The sequence below is a fragment of the Betta splendens genome, chromosome 9 (genome assembly GCF_900634795.4).
Source record: "Betta splendens chromosome 9, fBetSpl5.4, whole genome shotgun sequence".
In the NCBI taxonomy this organism is placed as follows: domain Eukaryota; kingdom Metazoa; phylum Chordata; class Actinopteri; order Anabantiformes; family Osphronemidae; genus Betta; species Betta splendens.
The window spans coordinates 30,687,388-30,709,513 of record NC_040889.2 but is presented as its reverse complement, the minus strand read 5'-3'; the positions used below and the strand labels follow the sequence as shown (position 1 = coordinate 30,709,513).

The 22,126-nt window shown below is 45.8% G+C and overlaps 2 protein-coding genes and 1 long non-coding RNA gene across 8 annotated transcripts; 1 reads left to right on the top strand and 2 right to left on the bottom strand.

Moving 5' to 3' along the window:
* Positions 1 to 733: 733 nt before the first annotated feature.
* On the bottom strand, positions 734 to 2,035 carry LOC129604547 (uncharacterized). Its single transcript, XR_008695544.1, has 2 exons — positions 1,906 to 2,035; positions 734 to 1,566 (listed from the first exon to the last, which is right to left on the bottom strand). It is a non-coding gene; the product is annotated as an uncharacterized LOC129604547 (long non-coding RNA).
* On the top strand, positions 805 to 3,954 carry LOC114861447 (putative uncharacterized protein BRD3OS). 2 transcript variants are annotated; one of them, XM_055511307.1, is made up of 2 exons: positions 805 to 822; positions 3,355 to 3,954. In XM_055511307.1, exon 2 carries the CDS (start codon positions 3,463 to 3,465, stop codon positions 3,760 to 3,762), a length of 300 nt encoding a protein of 99 aa, XP_055367282.1. In that variant the 5' UTR covers positions 805 to 822; positions 3,355 to 3,462; the 3' UTR covers positions 3,763 to 3,954. The 2 variants fall into 2 exon arrangements, with proteins under 2 accessions (XP_055367282.1, XP_029016483.1); XM_029160650.3 differs by lacking the exon at positions 805 to 822 and adding an exon at positions 2,729 to 3,034.
* A 417-nt stretch (positions 3,955 to 4,371) lies between these two features.
* Positions 4,372 to 22,053, bottom strand: LOC114862434 (bromodomain-containing protein 3-like). Of its 5 annotated transcripts, none has more exons than XM_041072325.2 (12): positions 22,036 to 22,053; positions 10,418 to 10,718; positions 10,193 to 10,304; positions 9,934 to 10,071; positions 9,675 to 9,822; positions 9,181 to 9,350; positions 8,692 to 9,087; positions 8,095 to 8,223; positions 7,808 to 8,014; positions 7,396 to 7,628; positions 7,023 to 7,321; positions 4,372 to 6,733 (listed from the first exon to the last, which is right to left on the bottom strand). In XM_041072325.2, the coding sequence occupies exons 2-12, from the start codon at positions 10,507 to 10,509 to the stop codon at positions 6,615 to 6,617; spliced, it is 2,043 nt and encodes a 680-aa protein (XP_040928259.1). In that variant the 5' UTR covers positions 10,510 to 10,718; positions 22,036 to 22,053; the 3' UTR covers positions 4,372 to 6,614. The 5 variants fall into 5 exon arrangements, with proteins under 5 accessions (XP_040928259.1, XP_029018557.1, XP_029018562.1 ...); XM_029162724.3 differs by lacking the exon at positions 22,036 to 22,053 and adding an exon at positions 12,823 to 12,980; XM_029162729.3 differs by lacking the exon at positions 22,036 to 22,053 and adding an exon at positions 12,823 to 12,980 and having other exon boundaries at positions 7,832 to 8,014.
* Positions 22,054 to 22,126: the final 73 nt, after the last annotated feature.

Sequence of the window (22,126 nt, the reverse complement as noted above, 5' to 3'; positions counted from 1 at the left end):
CTCAGAGTTAAGCGCGTGCACCGCGACGATACAAAGCCCTGATCAATGGAGTGAAGATATTACGAGTCACCATGGCAACAGGACAACAAAAGGATATGTTACGTCAAGCATATAGCGACTACGAGCCTATAATCCGTAGAAAAGGCAACACGGCTGCAGCGGAGAAAGAGAAAGAATTAGCTTGGAAGAAAATAGCTGCTCGAGTCAATGCGTAAGTTTACATTTTAAACATACAGCGTAACTAATTACTAAATAATTTTAGTATTGTTGTTATATTTCACTCGTAAAGTAAGGACTTTTTCACTCATCTAAGGCGTTACTTCAGTAATTGCATGAAATACAGACGTTTGTATGAATTAAAAGTGCAGTGTTATGTCTATGCATTTTTAAAATTCCTTTTGTGGTTGATGTGGGATTTGTAAAGTAATGATAATTCAATAATCCAATACGTTTTATGGAGAGCAATTATTACATTAATCTAATTAGGTTTTTAAAAGTTACCCAAAACACGTAATAATATAAGAAATTAATTTCAGTTTTTATGTAGGTGCAATCCTGCAGACATAAAGGAACGTGGCTAAAAATGGAATGTAAAAACATAATTCAAACAGGTATAAGGCACCATCATGTCATGGGTGTAGACTACCTGACTTTACAACATTTGATATATTAAATAACTAAATAGCATGCAGAGTATAGCAGTGCAGCAGCATTTTCAACTGTAATGTTTTCACACAGTTAAACATTTGACTTCTACTCAGCCAACAGAAAGAAGGCAGAGGCTAGAACAACTGGTGGAGGACCTGCACCTCGCAGGAGGAGGTCAGTCACATTTGCTGCACAGATGCACACGGTTCAGTGATGTTCAGTAAATGCCAGAGTTCAATTCTGTAAGAGTAATGAGGAACATGTCATGTCAAGATGTCATGTAACTCTAAATCTTCTGTATTTTAAGTTACCGGTTATTGAGTTGTATAAACTAAATCTCAAGGAAATGTTATACTTGTATCACAAGATTGAGAAGCCAGATCTAGAAATTGAAATTCCCAAACACAAGCTGGAGATGAGTGTATAGTTAAAGGTGAATTGTATGAATTATTGGAAGAATCATAAAATCTAACATTTGCCTTTGTATTTGTAGGAAATGAAAAAAAACAAATAAATTATGATTTACATCTATTCAGTTTCTTTTATTGGTGGTGGTGGGGATGGTTGATTAAGACATTAAAGCAAATCTGTCCATCCACTCTGCAGATTACTGTAATGGAAGGAGTCTCCTCGGGGTCTTGTATTTGTAGGGCAGGGTGTTGCTCCCCTCTAATAATTGCAATAATGTGGAGAACAACACATGTCACATTAATGTCACAGGCCTCTCAAGTGTTTCCCTGAGGTGACGTAGACACTGAAGATGTGCTTTCAACAGGCCTATGGTCATTTCCCCCTGGGCTCTTATTCTGCAGGGCCACATTAAAGCGCTGCTGGGGTTCTGCTTCAGGTTCTGGGTGAGGGGTCAGTAGCGTGGGCTGCCATTAACCCCTATCTCCAGCAGAAAGCTGTCAATCTCTCCTAGAAGAAAGTTGACATTACTTTAGTGCTGCATAGAAGTGTTCCTGTGAGTGTGAGTGCATGCATTGAAATAAGTGTATAGGACATACATATACTTACCACAGTGCAGAATGTTACTTAGGGTTGACTCACTATATATTTATGAGTTCACGTTTATGATATGTGCAGCATCACATATGATCTTGGTGATGTAAACAATGTAATGTCAGTTACAGTGACCATTAGAAAGAGTAGTCAGTGCACCTGCACATTTATTAGTTTATTTCAGATCACAGCAACATATTATTAACTGATCGTTTTTCAGATTAGCCTCAATCAATGAAATTAATTACCACATACCTGCAATCCTGTGAAACTCCTCTTTAATGGCTTTAAGGAGTTTGTGTCAAGGAAAGCGCTTGAGGTCGATTTTTTTCTACATGCAGTGGCTTCACTAATGTGCTCAGCGTCTCCAATGTTATAAAGAAAACTACCGTTTGCAAAAAAAAAAAACGTAACGCAACACAAAGAATCTGCTCGGATGTAAAAGCACGGCCACGATGGGTGATGTGTTTGACGTATGGGTGAATAAGATTATTAATGTATGTATGGAGTCTCGATAAAAACGGTACCGCTAAAATAAATATGCACGGCGATATGACAGAAAATTAACTCGTGGCGTTAAAATCCTCTCGCGGCGTAAATTCAATGCCGTGTGAATTAATACAGCGTCCTCATCTACAGGATCCTCTAGAAACGGACATTTTGGTCTCTGCGCGAAGGAAACAGGTGAAATCTATGAATGAACTGAAAGATTAAACGAGGCATTTAAACACTGTTCACTTTAAAAAGGGGCGGAGACCGAAGGAAACTCTGGGTTTCCCGAATAAAACCTGCTCGCGACCAGGTTTGGTTCACAGAGTCAGTTGCCATAGTAACTGACTCTGACTCTGAGTTTCGGTTACCTCGCTTGTTGAAACGGGCTCAAACTTACCCCGCTTTACGGGTTTAAGTAACCCCGCTTTCTGAAACCGAAAACTCTGAGTTTTCCTCATTTCGGGGTTAACAAACTCAGAGTTTCCACAAAACCACCTTCTTGAAACGGGCCCCCGATCAATTAAACTTCCTTCCGTCGACAGTGGTTGTTCGCAGGAACCGTTTGACTGTCATGTGTTTTTTACGGACTTAATTTCAAAGACACCGTTACTATTGGTTGCAGTTGCAACTAGCTAACGATGCTAAAGCGATTAATCCTCTTGGAAAACATGGAACACAATTTATCTTACCATTTGGTGTTAGGGTAATGGTGAAATATGTCGGTGTGGTGACGTAATCGGCTTCAAATTTATTTGAGGAGCTAACGGGAGCTAGCATCCGAATAGCCTGCAAATCCAGCGGTTAGCTCAAGATAACAGAATAATGACCGTAGATGAATAGGACACAAGGAATCTGTAAACACAGATTACACGAGACTAAACCGGATCAACAGGTCGGTATTGCACAGCAAAATTAACATTGCTACCAAACAAAACCTTCGTCAACGGCTTCTCTCTGGTTCTGGTACAAGAGGACCAAGGTCATTTAATCTAAATTTGACGCGCATAGTAAAGTTTCTGTGAAGAAAATGGATGGATGGATGGATGAGTTTTGATTTAATCAAAAATATTCTTCCACACACATCACCTGAAACAATTATCTGGATCTGAGTGATGATAAATCATTACTTAAACCCTGAGATGCAAGTTTTTAGATTTAGGAGATAATAAGAAAGAACCACATTGGGTCTCTGACTTGTTTTGCTCCTTTCAGGACCAGCTGGCTCCATCAGGTGAACATGATTGAGACAGTCCTGGGCCTAGGCTGATCCAGGCTAGATTCCTGTGGTTCCCTTTCCTTTAGGCTGCCAACATCTCCAGTATGACGAACTGTGATCCGCCTGTTATAGAGGACTCTTCTTCTGGTACTGGTCCTGCTTGTTTCCACCCTCTGGCGGAGAAGGCCATGTCCGAGTCTTATCTCCGAATGCGATACCAGGACACGTCCCTGCTGATCTGGCAGCAGCAACAGCAGGACCTGGAGGCAGCTTCCCCCTCCACCTACCTGAACCGCAGCCAGTCAACCTGGTACAGCAGCTACGGAAACCAGGCTGTGCTGATCCGGGACAAGAGGGGCCTGCAGGACTCTGAGGGTCTATCCAGGATCTGCAGAATCATGTAGACTGGAGACAGACTGGATTGAAACTGATCCGCACACAGGACCTGTGTCATTCAGACTGAAATGCATATAGTGTTTATTGGATTTAGGTTTAAATCCAAAGCGAAACACTTAAGTCAACTGTCGAACAAATATGGAATTTTAATTTTATATTCAGATTTAGTTAAAAGCCATAAAATTATTCAGTGGCCTAAATGTGTTTTTTTTGTGCAAGTACTGCTTTAAACCCATTAGCGTTATCAGCCTGGCTTCTCCACTGCAAGCGCACAAAGCGAGAAAAATGTTCCCGGAAAGTATGAGAATAAATTTTGTTAAGTACTGGCATTACCAGGTTCAGCTTCAGGACCAAAGCACAGCCATGAAAAGGGGGATGCTGGAGAGCTGCTCCTTTTATGTCCTATTCTGGACCCAACCAGTCTCACCTGGTTTTGTTTTTTGGAAGATTCAGTCAGTCATGTGAAACTGGTCCAAAGGCTTCACCCAAAGTGGTCAACAAGGTCAATGATTGGTTCGAGGATGAAAAACTGTATCAGCTTCTGAACCTGGTCATCTAGAACTAGATTGAGATGACTGAAGCTGCTTCCCCTGGAACATGAAAGAGTCAAGTCAAGGTGTCTGTTTAGGAGTTTATTTATGAAAACAAAAGAAACTCAGAAAATAAGGATCCCATATCAGTAATTACATCAAATAGTTCACTTGTTGATGTTCCGTGGGTTTGTTGTCTCTCTGTCTCTACTCTATTGAGCGGAGTTCGTCCTAAACCCCAGACCAGCTACTATACAGCTACTATACAGTGCTCAAACATACGGAAGAAAGAACGTACGGCCAGAGTGCATGCAAATACATAAAATCACTTTTTTTTTTCTTATTAAAATACAAAAATTAACTATTAGCATCAAAGCTCGACCATCAACTAAAAACAAAGAGGAGAGACGGGCAGCGAGCTGTCGACCTGTCAGCCATCATTCACACTGGGAGGAAACCTGGGGTTTAAGCTTCATCACTTCAGGCCAATCACTGATTGACTAGTCTGTAAAATGTCCAAAATAAAGGCCTGTTGTCATGTGATTAGTGACAACGAAGCTCATTAACAGCGAGTGAACATTTTCAGGATGCAAAAATAAACATTTGTCCATGTGATCCATCATCTGCAAACACGGTGCCTTCGTCCTCAGTGCAAAGGAAATGTGACGTACCTGAGGGCACAGCCCATGTGTCTGATGCTCTGACGGGGTCTCAGCTCTACCTGAACCCACCACACTGACAATGTCGGCAGCGGCTTGGCACCATCAGGATCAGGTGAGTTTGTCTTAATGTGAAATCACAGCTTTGTGGTGGAAACAAAAAGGTTGTGTGTGTGTAGATGATGGGTCTGCAGGTGATCCAACCCTGTCGAAACTAAAGCTAGACGATGGTCAAACGCAAAAGCAACAAACTGATCAAGGACTAAGTTCGAAAGGTAGAAAAATGCCGGCCTCCGCATGCTGAGCACCTATTTTCATTTTGGACATTTTAAAGACTTAACACATTAAAATCAGTTTAAGTGACATGTGAGTTTGAAGGGTGTTGCTACACACGAACACTTGTTTTTCCCCACTGACAAACTTTGAAATGATGCTTAGTAAAACTGACGTCTGATCCGACGCTTCCTTTGGGACAGTCTCTTACAGTAGGAGTGGTTTTATTTTGGCGGGGTAGGGGGCAGACAGCGGTACAAAGACACTTTTATATAGAGAACCTTATAAGACACAAACAAGTTCAGCAACAACCTGAAAAATCAAAAACAAAATAAAAGGAAATGTAGTGTTACAAAAATAAAACTTGCGTGGCTGTCTGCCGCCGGATTAGACCGGCGCCTGGTGCCTACACCCAATAGCAGACACCATGTTGTGCGTCTGGGTCAGAAGGTTTTTGTTTTGGAGCATCAGCAGGGAAATTAAATATTGAAGACAGGGTGACAGCTGAGACTCTGGACAGATGCATGGATCCAGAAACATACTGGAGTTCTGACCCAGTGTCAGTGTCGACCAAGCGATCTCATCTCTGCTCACACACACTCGAACACTGCCCTAAAACCCGAAGACGTGGGACAGAGGTGGTTCTGCTTGATTCTCAGTCCGGCTAATGGTTTAAAAGTGCCACTCAATAAAAACTGGACCTCATGTGGGTCAAGTTGCCAGTTGAGTAAAACCTTTAGGGTCCACCGTGTTTTCACTACCTGGATCTTGATTAAGTCTGACCATCCAAGCGAGGCTAAGGTCTAGCTGCTTCTAACCGACGGCACGTCTGAGTGCAACTGGACTCTGAGAAGGCGTCAAGCTCCTCTGGGACGACAGGTGGTGTCTGGATGGGCGACGAACCACGCTGAAGATAAACATTTCTAATTTCATGAGGTTAGAACCCACGAGGTCTCCTCTTCTCCTCTTCTATCAGAGATGCTTCTGGAATGTTTCAGGGGTCACAGCCAGTCAAAGAAAGCCTGAATGATTTTGTTCCTCTCCACAGTGGCGAGGCTCAACTTAGAGATCATTACAACTCCTAGATAGACGGATGAGCAGCTTGTCCCTCGAATTCGTTGCCTGTTGCCAGGAAGTCGCAGCTTTCTTCTTTTCGGTTCGTCCCCATTCCTCCAGAAAAAATAAAATAAAAAAATAAAAACAAGACTAGGGGCTAAAAAACAGGTCAGCCTATTTACATAAAGTCTCTGAGTCTGTGTGTGTGGTTTATATTCTGTGTTGTCACAGTTCAGAGTGAACATCTGTCTCCTGGAATTTAATCCTTTGTGTGTAGAATGGATAAACCTTTGCGTGCATTCGTGTTCAGTAACATGTATGTTGCTGTTTTTAAGTAGGTGTTCAGTCTGTGTCAGAGGAAGAGGAGGTTCCTGTTGAGGAGCTGTCATCAGAGGAGGAAGAAGAGCTGCCACTCAAGCGACTAGCCCCGCCTCCTGATGCCCCGCCTCCTGCTGCCTTCTCTAAAAGGGAGAGACAAGGGAGGGACAAAGGAATTTGAGTCACTGAGTAAAGCAGGAGTAATTTGATTATTCTCTTCAAGTGTTTGGTGTCAGATTTTAACTTCCTATGCAAAGTTATCACAGATTAGACCAGACCTTGGTAGCCATGGGGCCATGACTGAATGAATCATATAGGACCAAAAACAAAAACAACAACAAAGGCCTTAATATGCATTGATTATAGATGTACAAATAACAGCTTTAAACCAGTAGCTGTCCTCTTGTAGCAGTGTGTTCCTGCAGGACTTACGCAGCAGCTTCCTCTGCTTCTTCTGCAGGCAAGATTTCACGTAGCGCTCCAGTTCTCGGAGTGTGGAGGGTTTGAGCGTTTCGAAGTCTATCTCGATCTCATCCGGGTTAGAGTCTCTCAGCGACGGCTCTCTGGACTGGATGATGTGGACAACACGGCCGAGCTTCTCCCCTGGTAACCGGTTTATGTCCAGGCTCAGCTGACGCTTCTCTTCGTACGACATGGGGAGTGATGACTCCTCGCCGTCGTCTCCATTGGCCGCACCACCGCCTGACATCTTGCTGCCTTTCTTCAGTTGCCTAGAGGGGCAGAAGCTGTTTAACATCTCAGTGTGACCCTTTGCCCTGGTGATTTTCTGCTGAAAGAGTCCTACCTGGTAGCGGTGACAGTGCTGTTAGCTTTCCTGGCCGGCGCCTTCTTCTGACTGGCGGGCTTGGCCTGCTGGGCAGCAGGCTTTGGCTTTTTCTCTTCCTCTAACTTGCTCTTGTTCCCCTTGTCTTTCTCCTTGTCTTTCTTCTTTTCCTTGTCTTTCTTCTCTTTCTTTTTCTTTGGCTTGCTGACCGGAGCCTGGGACAGGACAGCCAACTGCTCGTGCACCGCCTTCAACTAGTGGAATAGACTAATTATCAATACCCATTATCTCTGAAGACTGTATAGAAGCCTGGACGTAATTAAACACTAATGGTCATCTAAAATAAAAAAGTATTTCTGTATGTAAAATGAATTTAACTACTAAAGTTATTAAATAAATCAAACATAAAAGAAGAAACCAGGATGTTCTTGACCTGTGATTGGTCGCCAGCACCAACCTGCTCCTGTAGCTCAGCCAACCGTGTGGCCCGCTCCTCCTCAGAGTCAGATGATTCGTCAGAGGAGGAGTTGTTGCTGCTTTCAGAGGAGGCAGTGCTTTTACTGACCAGTGGCGTAGTGGATGGGACAGATGCCTCCACGCCCTCGTCTGGGATCTTTGCAAAACGCATCTCAAACACGTCCTGAAGAGACAGACACAGCTTCATTAGGTTCCTGCAGTCAGACGGCTAAAGGTTCTGTGATGGTTCTGTGTTGTACATACCTGCAGCTTTCGGGCCATGGCCACCACCTCATGGTCCGGAGGGTTGTACTTGTAACAGTTGGAGAACATTAACCTGACATCAGTGGCAAAGCTCTGGGGATCACTGTACTCTCCTTTATCCATCTTTTTCTGTAAAGGCAGAGACATCAGAAATAAAGATGAGCTCCATGACAGAATGCAAACTCAGTAAACCAATTAAGCTCCAATCTTGTGATGATTTGATTTGCTGCCATTCCCGCACAACATGTAGCAACACTTTACAGTGATAATGCAATATGACTGAGCCTGAACTTTGACCTGTTCATTGATTGGGATAAAGTGGGTTAAGGATTTGCTCCTGCTTGTTGCTAACACACAGTTGCAAACCCACAATTCTACTGATGTCTCTAGTTAGTCAGTGAAGCAAGCGGCCTAACAAAGACAAGAGTGGGTCAAGACAAATACAGTCAGACAAATATAGTCATATCATCAGCTCAGTGAGTCCAAGATGTCCAACATTTCTGCTGGTGGAGAACTGCTGCTGTACTCTAAGGTCCATGATGGTATCACTGATCGGGTAAAAACTGAACAGGTTGTCTATACACTTTGTGGCCTTACCCGGACAGTGCTGAGGTCCATTGGGTGTTTGATGATGTCATGGTAGTCATGCAGCTGCAGCGCCTCTGCATCCACTGGCTTGTAGAAGGGCCAAGCATAGGCGGCGTGTTTCTTGGAGAGCATCTCCTTCAGGATAGCGTCACAGTGCTTCATCTGCTCACCCAGCTTACCACCCTTCCTGCCTCCTGCTATAGCTCCTCCACCTCCCACTTCAGCACCAGCTACATCCTCCCCCGTCTCTCTGCGAGACTTAGCTGGACGAGCAGCGGCCTCGCGGCGTGAAGAACCCAGTTTGGCTGCTTTGTTGTCCTGAGCAGACGGAGAGTCAGCACGACTAGCAGAGATGGCCGACGTAGTGGGTGTGGTGGTGTCGGCTTTTCTTTTCACACCTTTCTTCTGTTAAGACAGTGAGCAGGGATACACAGAAAGGCAGCAGTGAGACAACAACTCTTTCTCATTCAATACTGCTTCACATCACACGGCTGTTACCTTGATGACAGGCTGTGCTGATGGCATCATGGTTGCTGGGGGCTGTGGGGCAGACACAGGGGGCGTGGCCTGAACCGGGTTGGGTGTGGTGGAGATTACTGGTGTCTGAGAAGGGGAGGGAGAAGGGTACGAGGGTGGAGAGGAAGCTGAAGACTCTGCTTGCTGACTCACTGAAGAGAGAAGACAAGAGCACAGTTAGTACTAAAAGTACTGGTTGATCAGCATTAGTGCCACAGGAGATGTCTCCTTTAGTTTTGTGCATGTCTGGAGTAGCAGGTCTAGAAACCCTGTTCAGTGCTAGGTTGTTAGCATTCAAATGCTCACCCTGGCTGGGTTCTTGCATGTTCTTGGCTATGTGAACTTAGGTGTGAAGCTCAGGATTTCACAATCCACAGAGTTTCTGAACTTGCTACCCCAGTGAGTGAATGAAGGTAAAAAGCAAGTCCAGCAGCCAGTGAACTGAACCTATGGGTTGCTGCAGTACAACTATTGACCTGTGGTAGCAGCAGCAGGTTGCTTGCTCTTGTTCTTCCCTTTGGGAGCTGGAGGCAACAGAGCTACTTCTTCTTGGGGCATTTGGGCAACTTTCTGCAAGAAGATTTTCTCTAAAGCCTGGGCCATGAGGACGATGTCATCTGTCGGCTGCAGACACAGACAGAACTGATCAAAACACACTTAGTTGTAGCCAGGATGCTCTGCTATCATCCTCCACAAGCCTGAGTGTTTCCCCTTGACTGTCATTAACACTGACACCTTGTTGTAGATATAACAGTTGGTGAACATAGTGTTGAAGTCCTGCATGGCTTCACTGGCGCTCCAGTAATAGTTGTTCTCCAGACGCTTCTTGATGGTTCCCATGTCCATTGGATTCTTGATCACCTTGTGGTAGTCCTGAAAACATGGACCTTATCTTAACACTTCATATATATATTTGGCAAGGTTTACTCCATTGATTTGTTCATGTACAATCGAGGCAGGTAGATGAACAGACGATGCAATGACAGTAACTCACCGACAGGCAGAGCTTGATGGCGTCCACGGGTTGATAGAATGGCCAGGCGAACTGATGTTTCCACAGGGTTTTCACCACCACATTCTGCATGTACTGCAGCTGATTGGTTTTTCTGAATCACACCATGCAAAAATGTCTCAGATGACAACAAAGGTGGAGCCTGTTTTCACACCAGTTTCTGTCTCCATCTGTGCACACAGTTGTGTCTGAGGTGATCTTTCTTACCTGCCAGGTTTGGTGGAATTGGTGACTTCAGGGGGAGGTGGGTTGGCAAGGGGAGGGGGACTGGGAGGTGCAGCCTCATGGGCGTCCGACATGGTGGACGACAAAGACGAAGCAATTCAGTGTGACGCAGCAGTGTCTGGCTGGAAAGTGGGGGGGGGGCAACCAACTCCCCGTGTGGTCTGCTGGTGTGTCTGCACGTGTAACCACACAGAACGATCAGTACGTTTTCAGATCAGGTGACGGTGGGGTCGATGTATCAGCTTGACGTGTTCCCCAATAAGAAAAACTCCCATCGCATGACCTGAGACACAGACAAGGGTTGTCAGAGCCCACAGTTGCTTTACACTGGCTCAGTAACATTTCAGTTTTCACGTAAGCTTTGATCAGCCAGTAGCTCCAGATATTAACAAATTTGTACACAATCAGACCACACAGAATATGTATAACATGTGTCACATGACACACAAATGAGCGCTATCAGCCGACTGACTGAAAATTCAGCAACTGTGTCTGGTATGATCACTCTTCTCAGATGAGCCTCCACTTTTTGTTAAACTTGGAACCAATCAATTATCAATTCATTCTCTGCCATCTACTAATAAATTCAGAAGTATCAGACTAACAAATAACTAGCTTCACAAATTCACCGTGGTTTGAGTCAGAGATATCAAACTCCACCTGCACCAGATCTACTCATCAAAGCCAAGCGAACAAACCAGAGGGGACTAAAAAGGTTTTCCAACAGCTGACTATTGGGAAGGAGAAGAGCTATGTGTGATGTGATGTGTCGTGTTTTTGCATAAGGTAAAATATGACCACTTCATAATGAGACAAATATACCAAACTCAAGTAAGCATGTAGTGAATTATGTGACAAGCACACTTGGTCACTGAGGAGAGGCAGCACAAACACCAGAACTATTTTCAGATGATCTCACTCACTTTACTTCTTACATGCTAAGAAAACTCATCTGTAGAGCCATGTGTATCCATCGATGTGATTTTTATCGTTCCACCAATAAGCCACTAGAAGAAATACACCAATATATCACTGTTTAGTTAACTAGTGATGTAGATAGTTAAGGGGCCATAAGATGCTTCACTTCAAAAGCTAAACTAATGACCACATTTGTTTCTGCAACAATGATAATTTTTCACGGTAGTTTCACATCTTTCAAATTAGCTTTTAATTAATTAATGACTAATACAGCATTAGTGCAATGCTGATTAACAAACAAAGTAGTGTCATCCAGTGTGACAACCTGTGTATTATGTAAATACTTTGGTTGTGGATAGCCTGCATGTGCATAGCATTTTTATATTAACTTTATATTTTTGAAGACAAATTTTCAATTTTTCGTTACTGTACCTGGTATTAAAACACCGATTTAGGTACGTAATCATAATGTAGCAAATCATGTATACCCTAGTAGACGCTTGCAGACACCAGTACTCGTTTATTAGTCTGTTAATCATTTTTGTCGCTTACGGTTTACATCACGGGTGTTACACCAGGTACCTGCACGTATTTAACGTCAGATAACTAAGTGAAGACCGAATTCATTTCAGCACCTACAAGACAGGAATAAACTTTCTCGGTGTGACCACAAGTGGTAGTGGGTAGTATGAAAACGATGCACTGATCATCCACGAATCACAGGTAAACGCACTAATTGGGTCAGAGCGCAGCTACAGGAACCGACGACACCCTCCTATCTGCCGGTCAGTGTGTACAACCACCGGAGCCCTAAAGAATCTGGATCTAAGTAAAGTTCTGCAAGGATCAACTGGATTCCGGCGGCTCCTGGCTCTGTCTGCGTGTTGCGCTGTACAGGGGCTAGCGAGCGAGCTAACGGCTAATGTACTATGTAATGTACAACCAATACACTCCACAGATCTAAAAGCAGCGCATTCCACATATAAACACGTTATATCTAACGTTAACTGGTTATCTACACCCAATATTACACATCAAAAGTAGAAGGCACTATGGTGTCAGGGTTTTGCTGGCTAACGAAACGTCTCATATCTTGCTTTAAAAGATGGCGGCAAAGCCAAAGCAAAAATACGAGCTAGATTTCTAGCTAACCGAGCTAGGCTACTTACCAAAAAAGTAATTTGTGATTGATACTTGTAGCGTCTACATAGGCATCCGAGCTGGAGATGTTTCGATATTTGTTCCTTATGAATAGCACGACCAGCGAGTCAACTATTTTTGAAATCAGGTATTTAGAGAGGTTACCGCTCAGTGTTTGGTTAGCTAATAAGCAGTTAGCCTGTTAGCTGAGCTTTGTCTGAGTGCGCCGAGCGGCCAGACTGGCTCAGACCCACAGACACCTTGTACAATGAATCGCCGCACTATTTACCCGCTAATGCACCCGATGCTAAGCAGGGAGAAGTGTTTACTTTGCGTTAGTGGTCCTCCGGTGAATCCTGCGAGGGGCTCCGGGAAGATTTCTGCAACACTTTTATTTAGCCAAGTAGCATAATAGATGAGTTATCAGCTGTCTAGCGAGTGCGCAGACGCAGTAGTGAGCACCATCATAAATGTTGTTGTAGTCTGATTGGCTGACTAGGTTCTTGAGGTTCTGCGATTGGCTGTATGCGTTTATTGAACATGAATTTTCTGCTGGAAGACAGGGAGGGCTGTGATTGGTCAGCGATGTAGTTGGGGCGCCGTGATTCGCCAAGGTTTTGACCAGGCTGTTGCGAGTGGCTGAAAAGGCAGCGTCGTGACTTGAACTACGTTTCCCACCTTGCAGATCGTCAAAGACGCTGTGGCCGCTCTGTGGGACTTTACTGATTTTAAATGACGAATAAGAAAATTAGTGTGTAAGTACGTGTTTTTACACATTGGTGTGTGTTTTCCTGGCATGACTCAAACCCTAAAATGTAATGAACCAATGAACTTATATTTATGGATCTACAAACGTTCAGTACACAGTACACATTAAAGCCATTTTTCATCATGAATAGTGAACTAATTATAAATCATCATGGTTGTATCACGCTTCATAATAAGGTTGGGGCACCAGTCACAGGATTGGTGGTTCTATTCCTGACTCTCCCTTGCCCCTGGGCAAGACACCGAACCCTAAGTTTCCCTAGTGCAACTTATGTAGCAGCTCTTTCACAGGTATGTGAGTGTTTGCAAATGCATGAATATGCTCCATTAGGCATCCATTACAACAGCTTCTGTCATTTTCCTTCTATTTATTACTTTTCTAAGCTTATTCTAGTATATTTGTTGTTCTTGTTCGTTTAATGCGTCTGAATAGAATAAGGAATTGTTTAAACAGAGCTGCATATTTGCAGAAGTAGCTGAAGGAGTTGAATTTTAAATTGAAAATAGTTTAATTAGAATTTCACCAACTACAGAAACTAAATGAAGAAAGCCTTTATTGGTCATTATCACATACAATGTAACAACGAAATTTGTCTACTTCATCTAACCCATCCCCTCGGGGAGCAGAGGGCTGCCATGCAATGTGCCCAGGGAGCTAGTGTGAAGTGTCTGGGGTATGAACCTATGACCTTCCGCTCCTCAAACCAATGCTCTGCCACCTAAGTACTACGTAAAGCTTTCTTAAAATTAAAGATCTAGAAGAATAGCAAAGAGTTGCTAGTGTGTAAAGTGTTGCATTGAAATATAGCTAAATGTACCAAAACAGCTTGTTACAATTAAACTGTTTAAAGTTCAATCCTTGAAAGAATACCTCAAATTTTTAATAAAAATTCTTATTAACTAATCACAATTATCCATTTACAAGCAGAATTAGTGCTATGAAAGTTAAGTACTAAAAACACAGAGAAACAGGACTTGAGTAAAACTAGTTCTTTAATGGCGTCAGTTCGAAAACAACAGGCAAAAGAGTGGTCAGGCAGGCAATGGTCGAAACAGTACATCCAGCACAGACAGAGGCACTGACAGGGACTAGGCAGAAACAAGAACTGGAACGAGGTTCCAACCATCCTGCCCGTGTCCAGACTCTGGTCCAACCGTCCTGCCTGTGTCCAGTCCCTGGTCCAACCATCCTGCCTGTGTCCAGTCTCTGCTCCAACCATCCTGCCTGTGTCCAGTCTCTGGTCCAACCATCCTGCCTGTGTCCAGTCCCTGGTCCAACCATCCTGCCTGTGTCCAGTGCCTGGTCCAACCGTCCTGCCTGTGTCCAGTCTCTGCTCCAACCGTCCTGCCTGTGTCCAGTCTTTGCTCCAACCATCCTGTGTCCAGTCCCCGGTCTAACCATCCTGCTTGTGTCCAGTCCCTGGTCCAACCATCCTGCCTGTGTCCAGTCTCTGGTCCAACCATCCTGTGTCCAGTCCCTGGTCTAACCATCCTGCCTGTGTCCAGTGTCTGGTCCAACCATCCTGTGTCCAGTCTCTGGTCCAACCATCCTGTGTCCAGTCCCTGGTCTAACCATCCTGCCTGTGTCCAGTCCCTGGTCCAACCATCCTGTGTCCAGTCCTTGGTCCAACCATCCTGCCTGTGTCCAGTCCCTGGTCCAACCATCCTGCCTGTGTCCGGTCTCTGGTCCAACCATCCTGCCTGTGTCCAGTCCCTGGTCCAACCATCCTGTGTCCAGTCCCTGGTCCAACCATCCTGCCTGTGTCCGGTCTCTGGTCCAACCATCCTGCCTGTGTCCAGTCCCTGGTCCAACCATCCTGCCTGTGCTTTGTTGTTGCTTGTTGTTGCTTGTTGTTGTTGCTGTGCTTTTCTCTCTCTCTATCCTCTCACCCCAACCGGTCGAGGCAGATGGCCGCCCACATCCAGCCTGGTTCTGCTGGAGGTTTCTTCCTCGTTAGAGAGGGAGTTTTTCCTCTCCACTGTTGCTGTCATATTGTAATTAAAGGCTTGCTGTATGTGGGATTCGTCTTAAACCTTACTTTGTAATTTGCCTTGAGATAACCTTGTTGTGATTTGGCGCTATATAAATAAAATGGAAATGAATTGAATTGAAATGAATTGTTGAAGTCTTGCCCTGCGACGGACTGGCGACCCGTCCAGGGTGTACCCTACCTCTCGCCTATAGCCAGCTGGGTTAGGCTCCAGCACCCCCACGACCCCGCATATGGGAATAAGTGGCTTGGAAAATGGATGGATGGATGAATTGAAGTAATGCACTGGCCGGTGTGTCATTCGAACTAATGAACTAATCTTTCATATGACTCGGGAGGAACGATTTGTTCATTTTCATGCAGTACCTTCTCTCACCACATGGCAGCAGCAGCAGAAAGGATTCGTTATGCCCATCCTCAGGCATTCGGTCTTTTGTCACGTGACAGCCAAGCTCTTCAGGCTCCGTAGCGAGCAGCAAGCCCTCTAGTTCGTTTCTGATTCATTCCTACGGATCCTTACGGATCGTTGTTTCATTCTTTTGTCAGCTGTGGATTTGGTCTGGTGGGACTGATAAACAATGAAATGAATGATGTATGATATCTAAGGTTCATTTATTTGTCACCTGACACTTGAGACACGTTATTTATTCATGAAAAATGGAACATTTGAACATTATATCAACATGTTGATGGTGTGGTATTGCATTGCCTGATCCTGACCGTACTCTGTTTACTCTGTTGCTGAACCCTGCCTGTTAACTGGACCTGATTAAGCCTGCTCCCTCTGTGCCTCAATCTTTGTGCCTACACGTGTATGACCTGGACTGTCTGAGACTACAATTCCTGTATTAAAGCCTTTTACGCATACCATCTGTCTGCTGCATCTGCACTGTGCATTTGGGTCCTCTCTCTGCCGTTCCGTGACAAATAATAATAATAATAATAATGGGATGCAGAGGATCTTTTCATATTTTGGACTTTGATAACAGGGCTACTCATCATTGGCTTTGGTGGTGTCCTGCTTTATCGGAAGATGTGTGTCCACTGGCCGTAGAGCTGCAAACGCCGATGGGGGCCATGGATACTCGGCTGACGGAATTACACCAGAGGATGGCCCGGGTTGAGGGACTGATCAGTAACATCTCAACCCGTTCGGATCCCCGGATTGCAGGACTGACTAATAAGATCTCAGCCCATTCGGGGGAAGACAAGAGACTGAGGGATAACATCTGCAGTCTCTTCAGCGTTTCTTGGGTCTTCCTCTGGGCCTCCTATAAGTGGGACATGCCCGGAACATCGAGAAGCAGCGACTCTAATCCGAGCTCCTCCCGGGTGACAGAGCTCCTCACCTTATCTCTACGAGAGCACCCAGCCACCCTACAGAGGAAGCTAATTTCAGCCGCTTGTATCCATGATCTTGCCCTTTCGGTAATGACCCAAAGCTCATGATCATAGGTGAAGGTATGAACTTAGATTGACCGGCAAATTGAGAGCTTTGCCTTTTGGCTCAGCTCGCCCTTCACCACGATGGACCGGTACACCAACCGCATTGCTGCAGCCGCCGCACCGATCTGTCTGTAAATCACATGCTTGTTCACTTCCTTCCCTCAGTCGTGAACAAGAGCCCAAGATACTTGAACTCCTCTACTTGGGGCAGGAACTCTCCTCCAACCTGGAGAGAGCAAACCACCTTTATCCGATCAAGAACCATAGCCTCAAATTTGGAGGAACTGATTCTCATCCCAGCCACTTCACACTCAGCTGATAACCGCACCAGTGCATGCTGGAGGTCCTGGCCTGATGAAGCCAACAGGACAATATCATCTGCAAAAAGCAGAGATGCTATCCTGTGGTCCCCAAACCAGACCCCCTCCGGCCCCTGGCTGCGCCTAGAAATTCTGTCCATAAAAATAATGAACAGAACCGGTGACAAAGGGAAGCCCTGCCGAAGTCCAACATGCACCGGGAACAGGTCTGATTTATTGCCGGCAATGCGAACCAAGCTCCTGCTCCGGTTGTACAGAGACCGAACAGCCCTTAGAAAAGAGTCTTGGACTCCATACTCCCGCAGCACCCTCCACAGGATGCCACGAGGAATGCAATCGAATGCCTTCTCCAAGTCCACAAAACACATGTAGACTGGTTGGGCAGCCTCCCACAAACCCTCAAGCACCCTGCTGAGGGTATAAAGCTGGTCCAGTGTTCCACGACCAGGCCGAAAACCACAATGTTCCTCCTGTATCCGAGGTTCCACTATTGGCCGAATTCTCCTCTCCAGTATCCTAGCATAGACTTTCCCGGGAAGGCTGAGAAGTGTGATCCCCCTATAGTTGGAACACACTCGCCTGTCCCCCTTTTTGTGAAGAGGGACAACCACCCCGGTTGTCCAGTCCAAAGGAACTGTCCCCTTCGTCCACGTGATGTTGCAGAGGCGTGTCACCCAAGACAGCCCCAGACTTGAGGTACTCAGGACAGATCTCATCCACCCCCGCTGCCCTGCCACCGAGGAGCTTACAAACTACCTTGGTGACCTCAGCCTGGGTCATAGGCAAGTCCACCTCTGAGTCCCCTGCCTCTGCTTCCTCAGCAGAAGGTGTGTCGAAGGGGTTGAGGAGATCCTCAGGAGGGTGCAGCACGCTTGGCCTGTCGATATCCATCAGCTGCCTCAGGAGTCCCACTGGTCAACCAGACCTGATAGGACCCCTTCTTCAGCCCTTACCTCTGGCCACCACGACAGGCACCGGAGACCCTGCGTCCACAGCTCCGAACGGTCGCGTTGACAATGGATGCAGAGAAGATGGTCCACTCAAGCTCTATGTCTCCAACCCCTTTGGAATCTGGTCGAAGCTCTCACGGAGGTGTGAGTGAAAGGTCTGTCTGACAGAGGGTTCAGCCAGACTTTCCCAACAGACCCTCACGATACGTTTGGGCCTGCCAAGTCCTTCCAGACTCCTTCCCTGCCAGCGGATCCTACTTTTCACCAGGTGGTGATCAGCTGAGAGCTTAGCCCCTCTCTTCACCCGAGTGTCCAAAACATATGGCAGAAGGTCAGGTGAAACGACTACAAAGTCTATCATCGACCTCCAGTCTAGGATGTCCTGGTTCCATGTGCACTGATGGACACCCTTATGTTCGAACATGGTGTTTGTTATGGCCAAAATGTTCCTAGCACAGAAGTCCAATAACTCAACACCATTCGAGTTCAGATCAGGGAGGCCGTTCCTCCCAATCACGCCTCTCCAGGTATCACTGTCGTTGCCCACGTGGGCATTAAAATCTCCCAGATGAACGATGGGGTCCCCAGTTGGAGCGCTTTCCAACACTCCCTTCAGAGACTGCAAGAAGAAGAAGAAGTACTCCACACTACTGTTTGGCCTGTAAGCACAAACAACAGTGAGTGACCTATCCCCCACCCATAGAGGCAGGGAAGCGACCTCCTCATCCACCGGGGAAAACTCCAACAAGGTGGCTGAGCTGGGGAGCTATGAGCAAGCCCACACCAGCCGGCACACACTCTCGCCACAGGCAGCTCCAGAGTAGAAGAAGGTCCAGCCCCTCTCAAGAAGTTGGGTTCCAGAGCCCAGGCTATGTGTGGAGGTGAGCCGAATATTTCTAGCCGGTACCGCTAAACCTCCTGCACAAGCTCAAGCTCCTTTGCCCTCAGTGACGTAACATTCCATGTCCTAATAGCCAGATTGGTTATCCTGGGAGTGGGTCGCCTAGGCTCCCGCCTTCGACTGCTGCCCAATCCACTATTCACCGGCCCCCTGTGGCTCATCCTGCAGATGGTGGGTCCACCTGAGGACGGTCCCACGTTGCTCCTTCGTGCTGTGCTCGGCCCTGTGAGACTAGGCCCGGCCACCAGCCGTTGATTGTTTTAGTTTGCGCTGTGAAGTTTGAGCACAGTTACGAGCTGCTGTTTCTTGTGTTGTGGACTGTGGGGGAATGTATTGGCTTTTGTTGCTAATGTTAGCTTGTGTGTTAGCTTGGCTAGCAGCAACCCTAATACTAATAAAATAATTAATTTCATTCTTTTGCAGTTAATATCAGCCGGTGGCATATTATCACAGAGACTCTGTGAGGGCACAATCGTCTTGTTTTTCCAGCCACTGACAGCACTTTAAGAGTATTTTAGCTAAATGAAGAATCTGTGGCTTTTTAACAACTGTTTGCTTTGATTCAAAATAAAAAGCTGCTGATCAACGTAGAGACGATGCCTTTATTCAAACACGCTTATTTATAATATGATATAACCTATGGTTAAAAATGTAAAGCAATGTCTGAGCATTTGTCTGTTTCAGATTCAGTTGTGCTTCTTTCAGTGCAGAGAGATAATGCATTTCTGCTGGACGACAGCTCTCTGTTGTGGGTGTCGGTTCCTCACAGGCAGCCTCGTACTTCTCCATACGGCCCGACTCGTTGGCACGGAACTCTGGCCCATACAAATAACGATGAACATGACTGTGCGTGCTGAAGTACTTGCTGTCTTCTAAATAATCTACTGCAGGACCTCCAGCTATTGAATATTAGTGCCATATGCAAGGAGAAACAAGGGCGGACAGAGCAGTATTGGTCCAGCAGACTGGTTCTGCCCCCTTTCAGTCTGGCCCCGCCCCCCCCCTCAGCCTGTAGTCTGTGAGCCCAAGGAGAGGGAGGAATAAATGATAATTTCGCTGCATATATAATATGATAATACGTTTTTGTCACCCCCCCCCCCCATTGAAAATCTGTGAGGTTTACCTTTAAAAGCCAAATTAGTGCTACTAAAGCTTAAGATATATATTGGTTTGGCAGGATTTGGAGGTGGTGTGTGTGCTTATAACATAAAGTAATCTTATTACCTAGTCAGAATTACCTATTCAAAGGGAGAATTAGTCTTATTTAAGCTAAAAATTTGAATTAGTGCTTTTATTTTGAAACAATTCAGAGGAAGTGTGTGCTTAATTACTAAACAATCAAACAGTGTAATGAACTAACCAGTAATATGCATAAAGCTGCTACACTGAGCATCAGGAGTTGACGCCGGCAGCTGAAGCCTATTGGGACTCAACTTGTGTGATGTTTTTCCTCCGAGGGCTTTCATGTCGAGTCAAGGACAGTTTAGCGCTGCAGAAGCTAACGGCAGGCTGCAACACCCTCATTGCACTGCCCATTAAGGTGGACCGGAGATTATGGAACAGCGAGTGTGAGCAGTGTATGGAGGATCATGCGGCATTGCATGGTCGTCTCTATCAGCCCACTAGGAGATCCGAATGGAGCACCGCCAGGACCTGCCTGCCCACAACAGAGGTGGAGCATCAGCCTCAGTCTCGCCTTTGGATGTGGAACCCCTTTCTCCGGGTGTGGAACCAATGCAGGTGGGTCCGACCTGGCATTCAGACGCTGAGAAAAGGACACAGAGGTCTCTGGGCGTTTGCCGATGCTGCAACCAGCCTGGACATATTGCAGTCATATGCCTGTTAAAAGGCCAGGCTCACCACTCCACATCGTCCCCATGATTGTGCTAGTATATTCTATATATATTGGGAGACTCTAACAGCTGATACCTAGAGAGAGAGAAACCATGAAGAAGTAACTTACAGTACATAAGGCACTATTAGCAGGCTCATTTAACCATCATTTGGGCACAAGATCTATGTCAAGGCAGAGAAGTGTGAGTTCCATGTTCCCACAGTGTCGTTTTTCGGGTTTGTTGAGGCTCAGGGTCAGATTCAGATGAAAGCGTGCAAGACTCAGGCAGTGGAGGAGTGGCCCATTCCTCAATCTCGCCATGAAGTTCAGCATTTCCTGGGGTTTGCAAACTTCTATTGCCAAATCCAGTTAAGCCTGACCTCTCCTTGCTCTCATTTAACCCAAGTTAATCCAAGTTCGGGTGGGCTCCTGAGGCCGACGCCGTCTTTAAGCTCCTTAGGCGCAGCTTCGTCTCCGCAGCAGTATAGTGAATGCCAGACCTGGCACGCCAGAACAGTAAGCCAGACGCCATGCCCCGAGTCCACGAATCCAAGAGAAACAGCGAGGAACCGGAATCCTGCCTTGTCGGGGCAGTTACCTAGTCAGTGGAGAACCTGGTCAAGGAAGCTAACCATGGCCCTCTGCCCTCCCAATCCCCTGTTTGTGCCTCTAAAGTTAAGAGGTGAGATTATCCATTGGGCCCATGCCTCCATTTATCTGCCATCCAGGAGCTCAGCGTACAGCCTTTGTAGTTGGACACCATTTCTGGTGGCCATCTGTCCTCAAGGACAAAGGCACTGTGTGCCCAGTCTCATCACCTGCAGGATGCACTGTCTGCTCTAGAGAGCAGCTCCACCTTCGCTGTGGAAAAGATTCTGCAGCTCTGTGCATTTTTTGTGTGAACCTGTGCAATATTTATATAATATGCAAAAATCCTTCCAATGACTCCATATACTACTCACTCCACTCATCTGTATAGTGTTGTACTGTGCCAACTTAGCTCTGAGACTGTATTTCAATTCTGTATTGTGCTTTACTGTGCTGTTGTGAGGCGCAATTTCCCCACTGCGGGAAATTAAAGGCTTTCTTATTCTTAGTTTTATTAAAAGATGCAGCATTGAAGTGCTTTGAGTACTGTAGCAAGAACATTTATTCTAATGAGTTTGGAGTGAGCTTCAGCAATGTAGGAAACAAAAAAACAACTGTACAAAAACTGTAGATAGCTGCCCATGTCAAATTTACACAAAGACAAAGACACTTAAGTTCGCATGAGAGTCAGGGCAGGTGAGCGAATAGTTTTGACACAATATACCAGCCTGATCGACTACAAACCTGTCGCCCTGACGTCTGTGGTCATGGAGACATTTGAGAGGCTCGTGCTGAGGCATCTGAAGGACATCACAGACCCCCTGCTGGACCCCCT

Bases quoted from the DNA above. Each gene is read 5' to 3' on its own strand.
- LOC114862434 (XM_041072325.2), bottom strand. From the start codon at position 10,509: ATGTCGGACGCCCATGAGGCTGCACCTCCCAGTCCCCCTCCCCTTGCC. The intron at 9,823-9,933 runs GTGTCAGTGTTA...CTGTGTCTGCAG, and splicing joins ACTGTTATATCTACAACAAG to CCGACAGATGACATCGTCCT. The intron at 9,351-9,674 runs GTCAATAGTTGT...TTCTCTCTTCAG, and splicing joins ACCTGCTGCTGCTACCACAG to TGAGTCAGCAAGCAGAGTCT.
- LOC114861447 (XM_055511307.1), top strand. From the start codon at position 3,463: ATGACGAACTGTGATCCGCCTGTTATAGAGGACTCTTCTTCTGGTACT.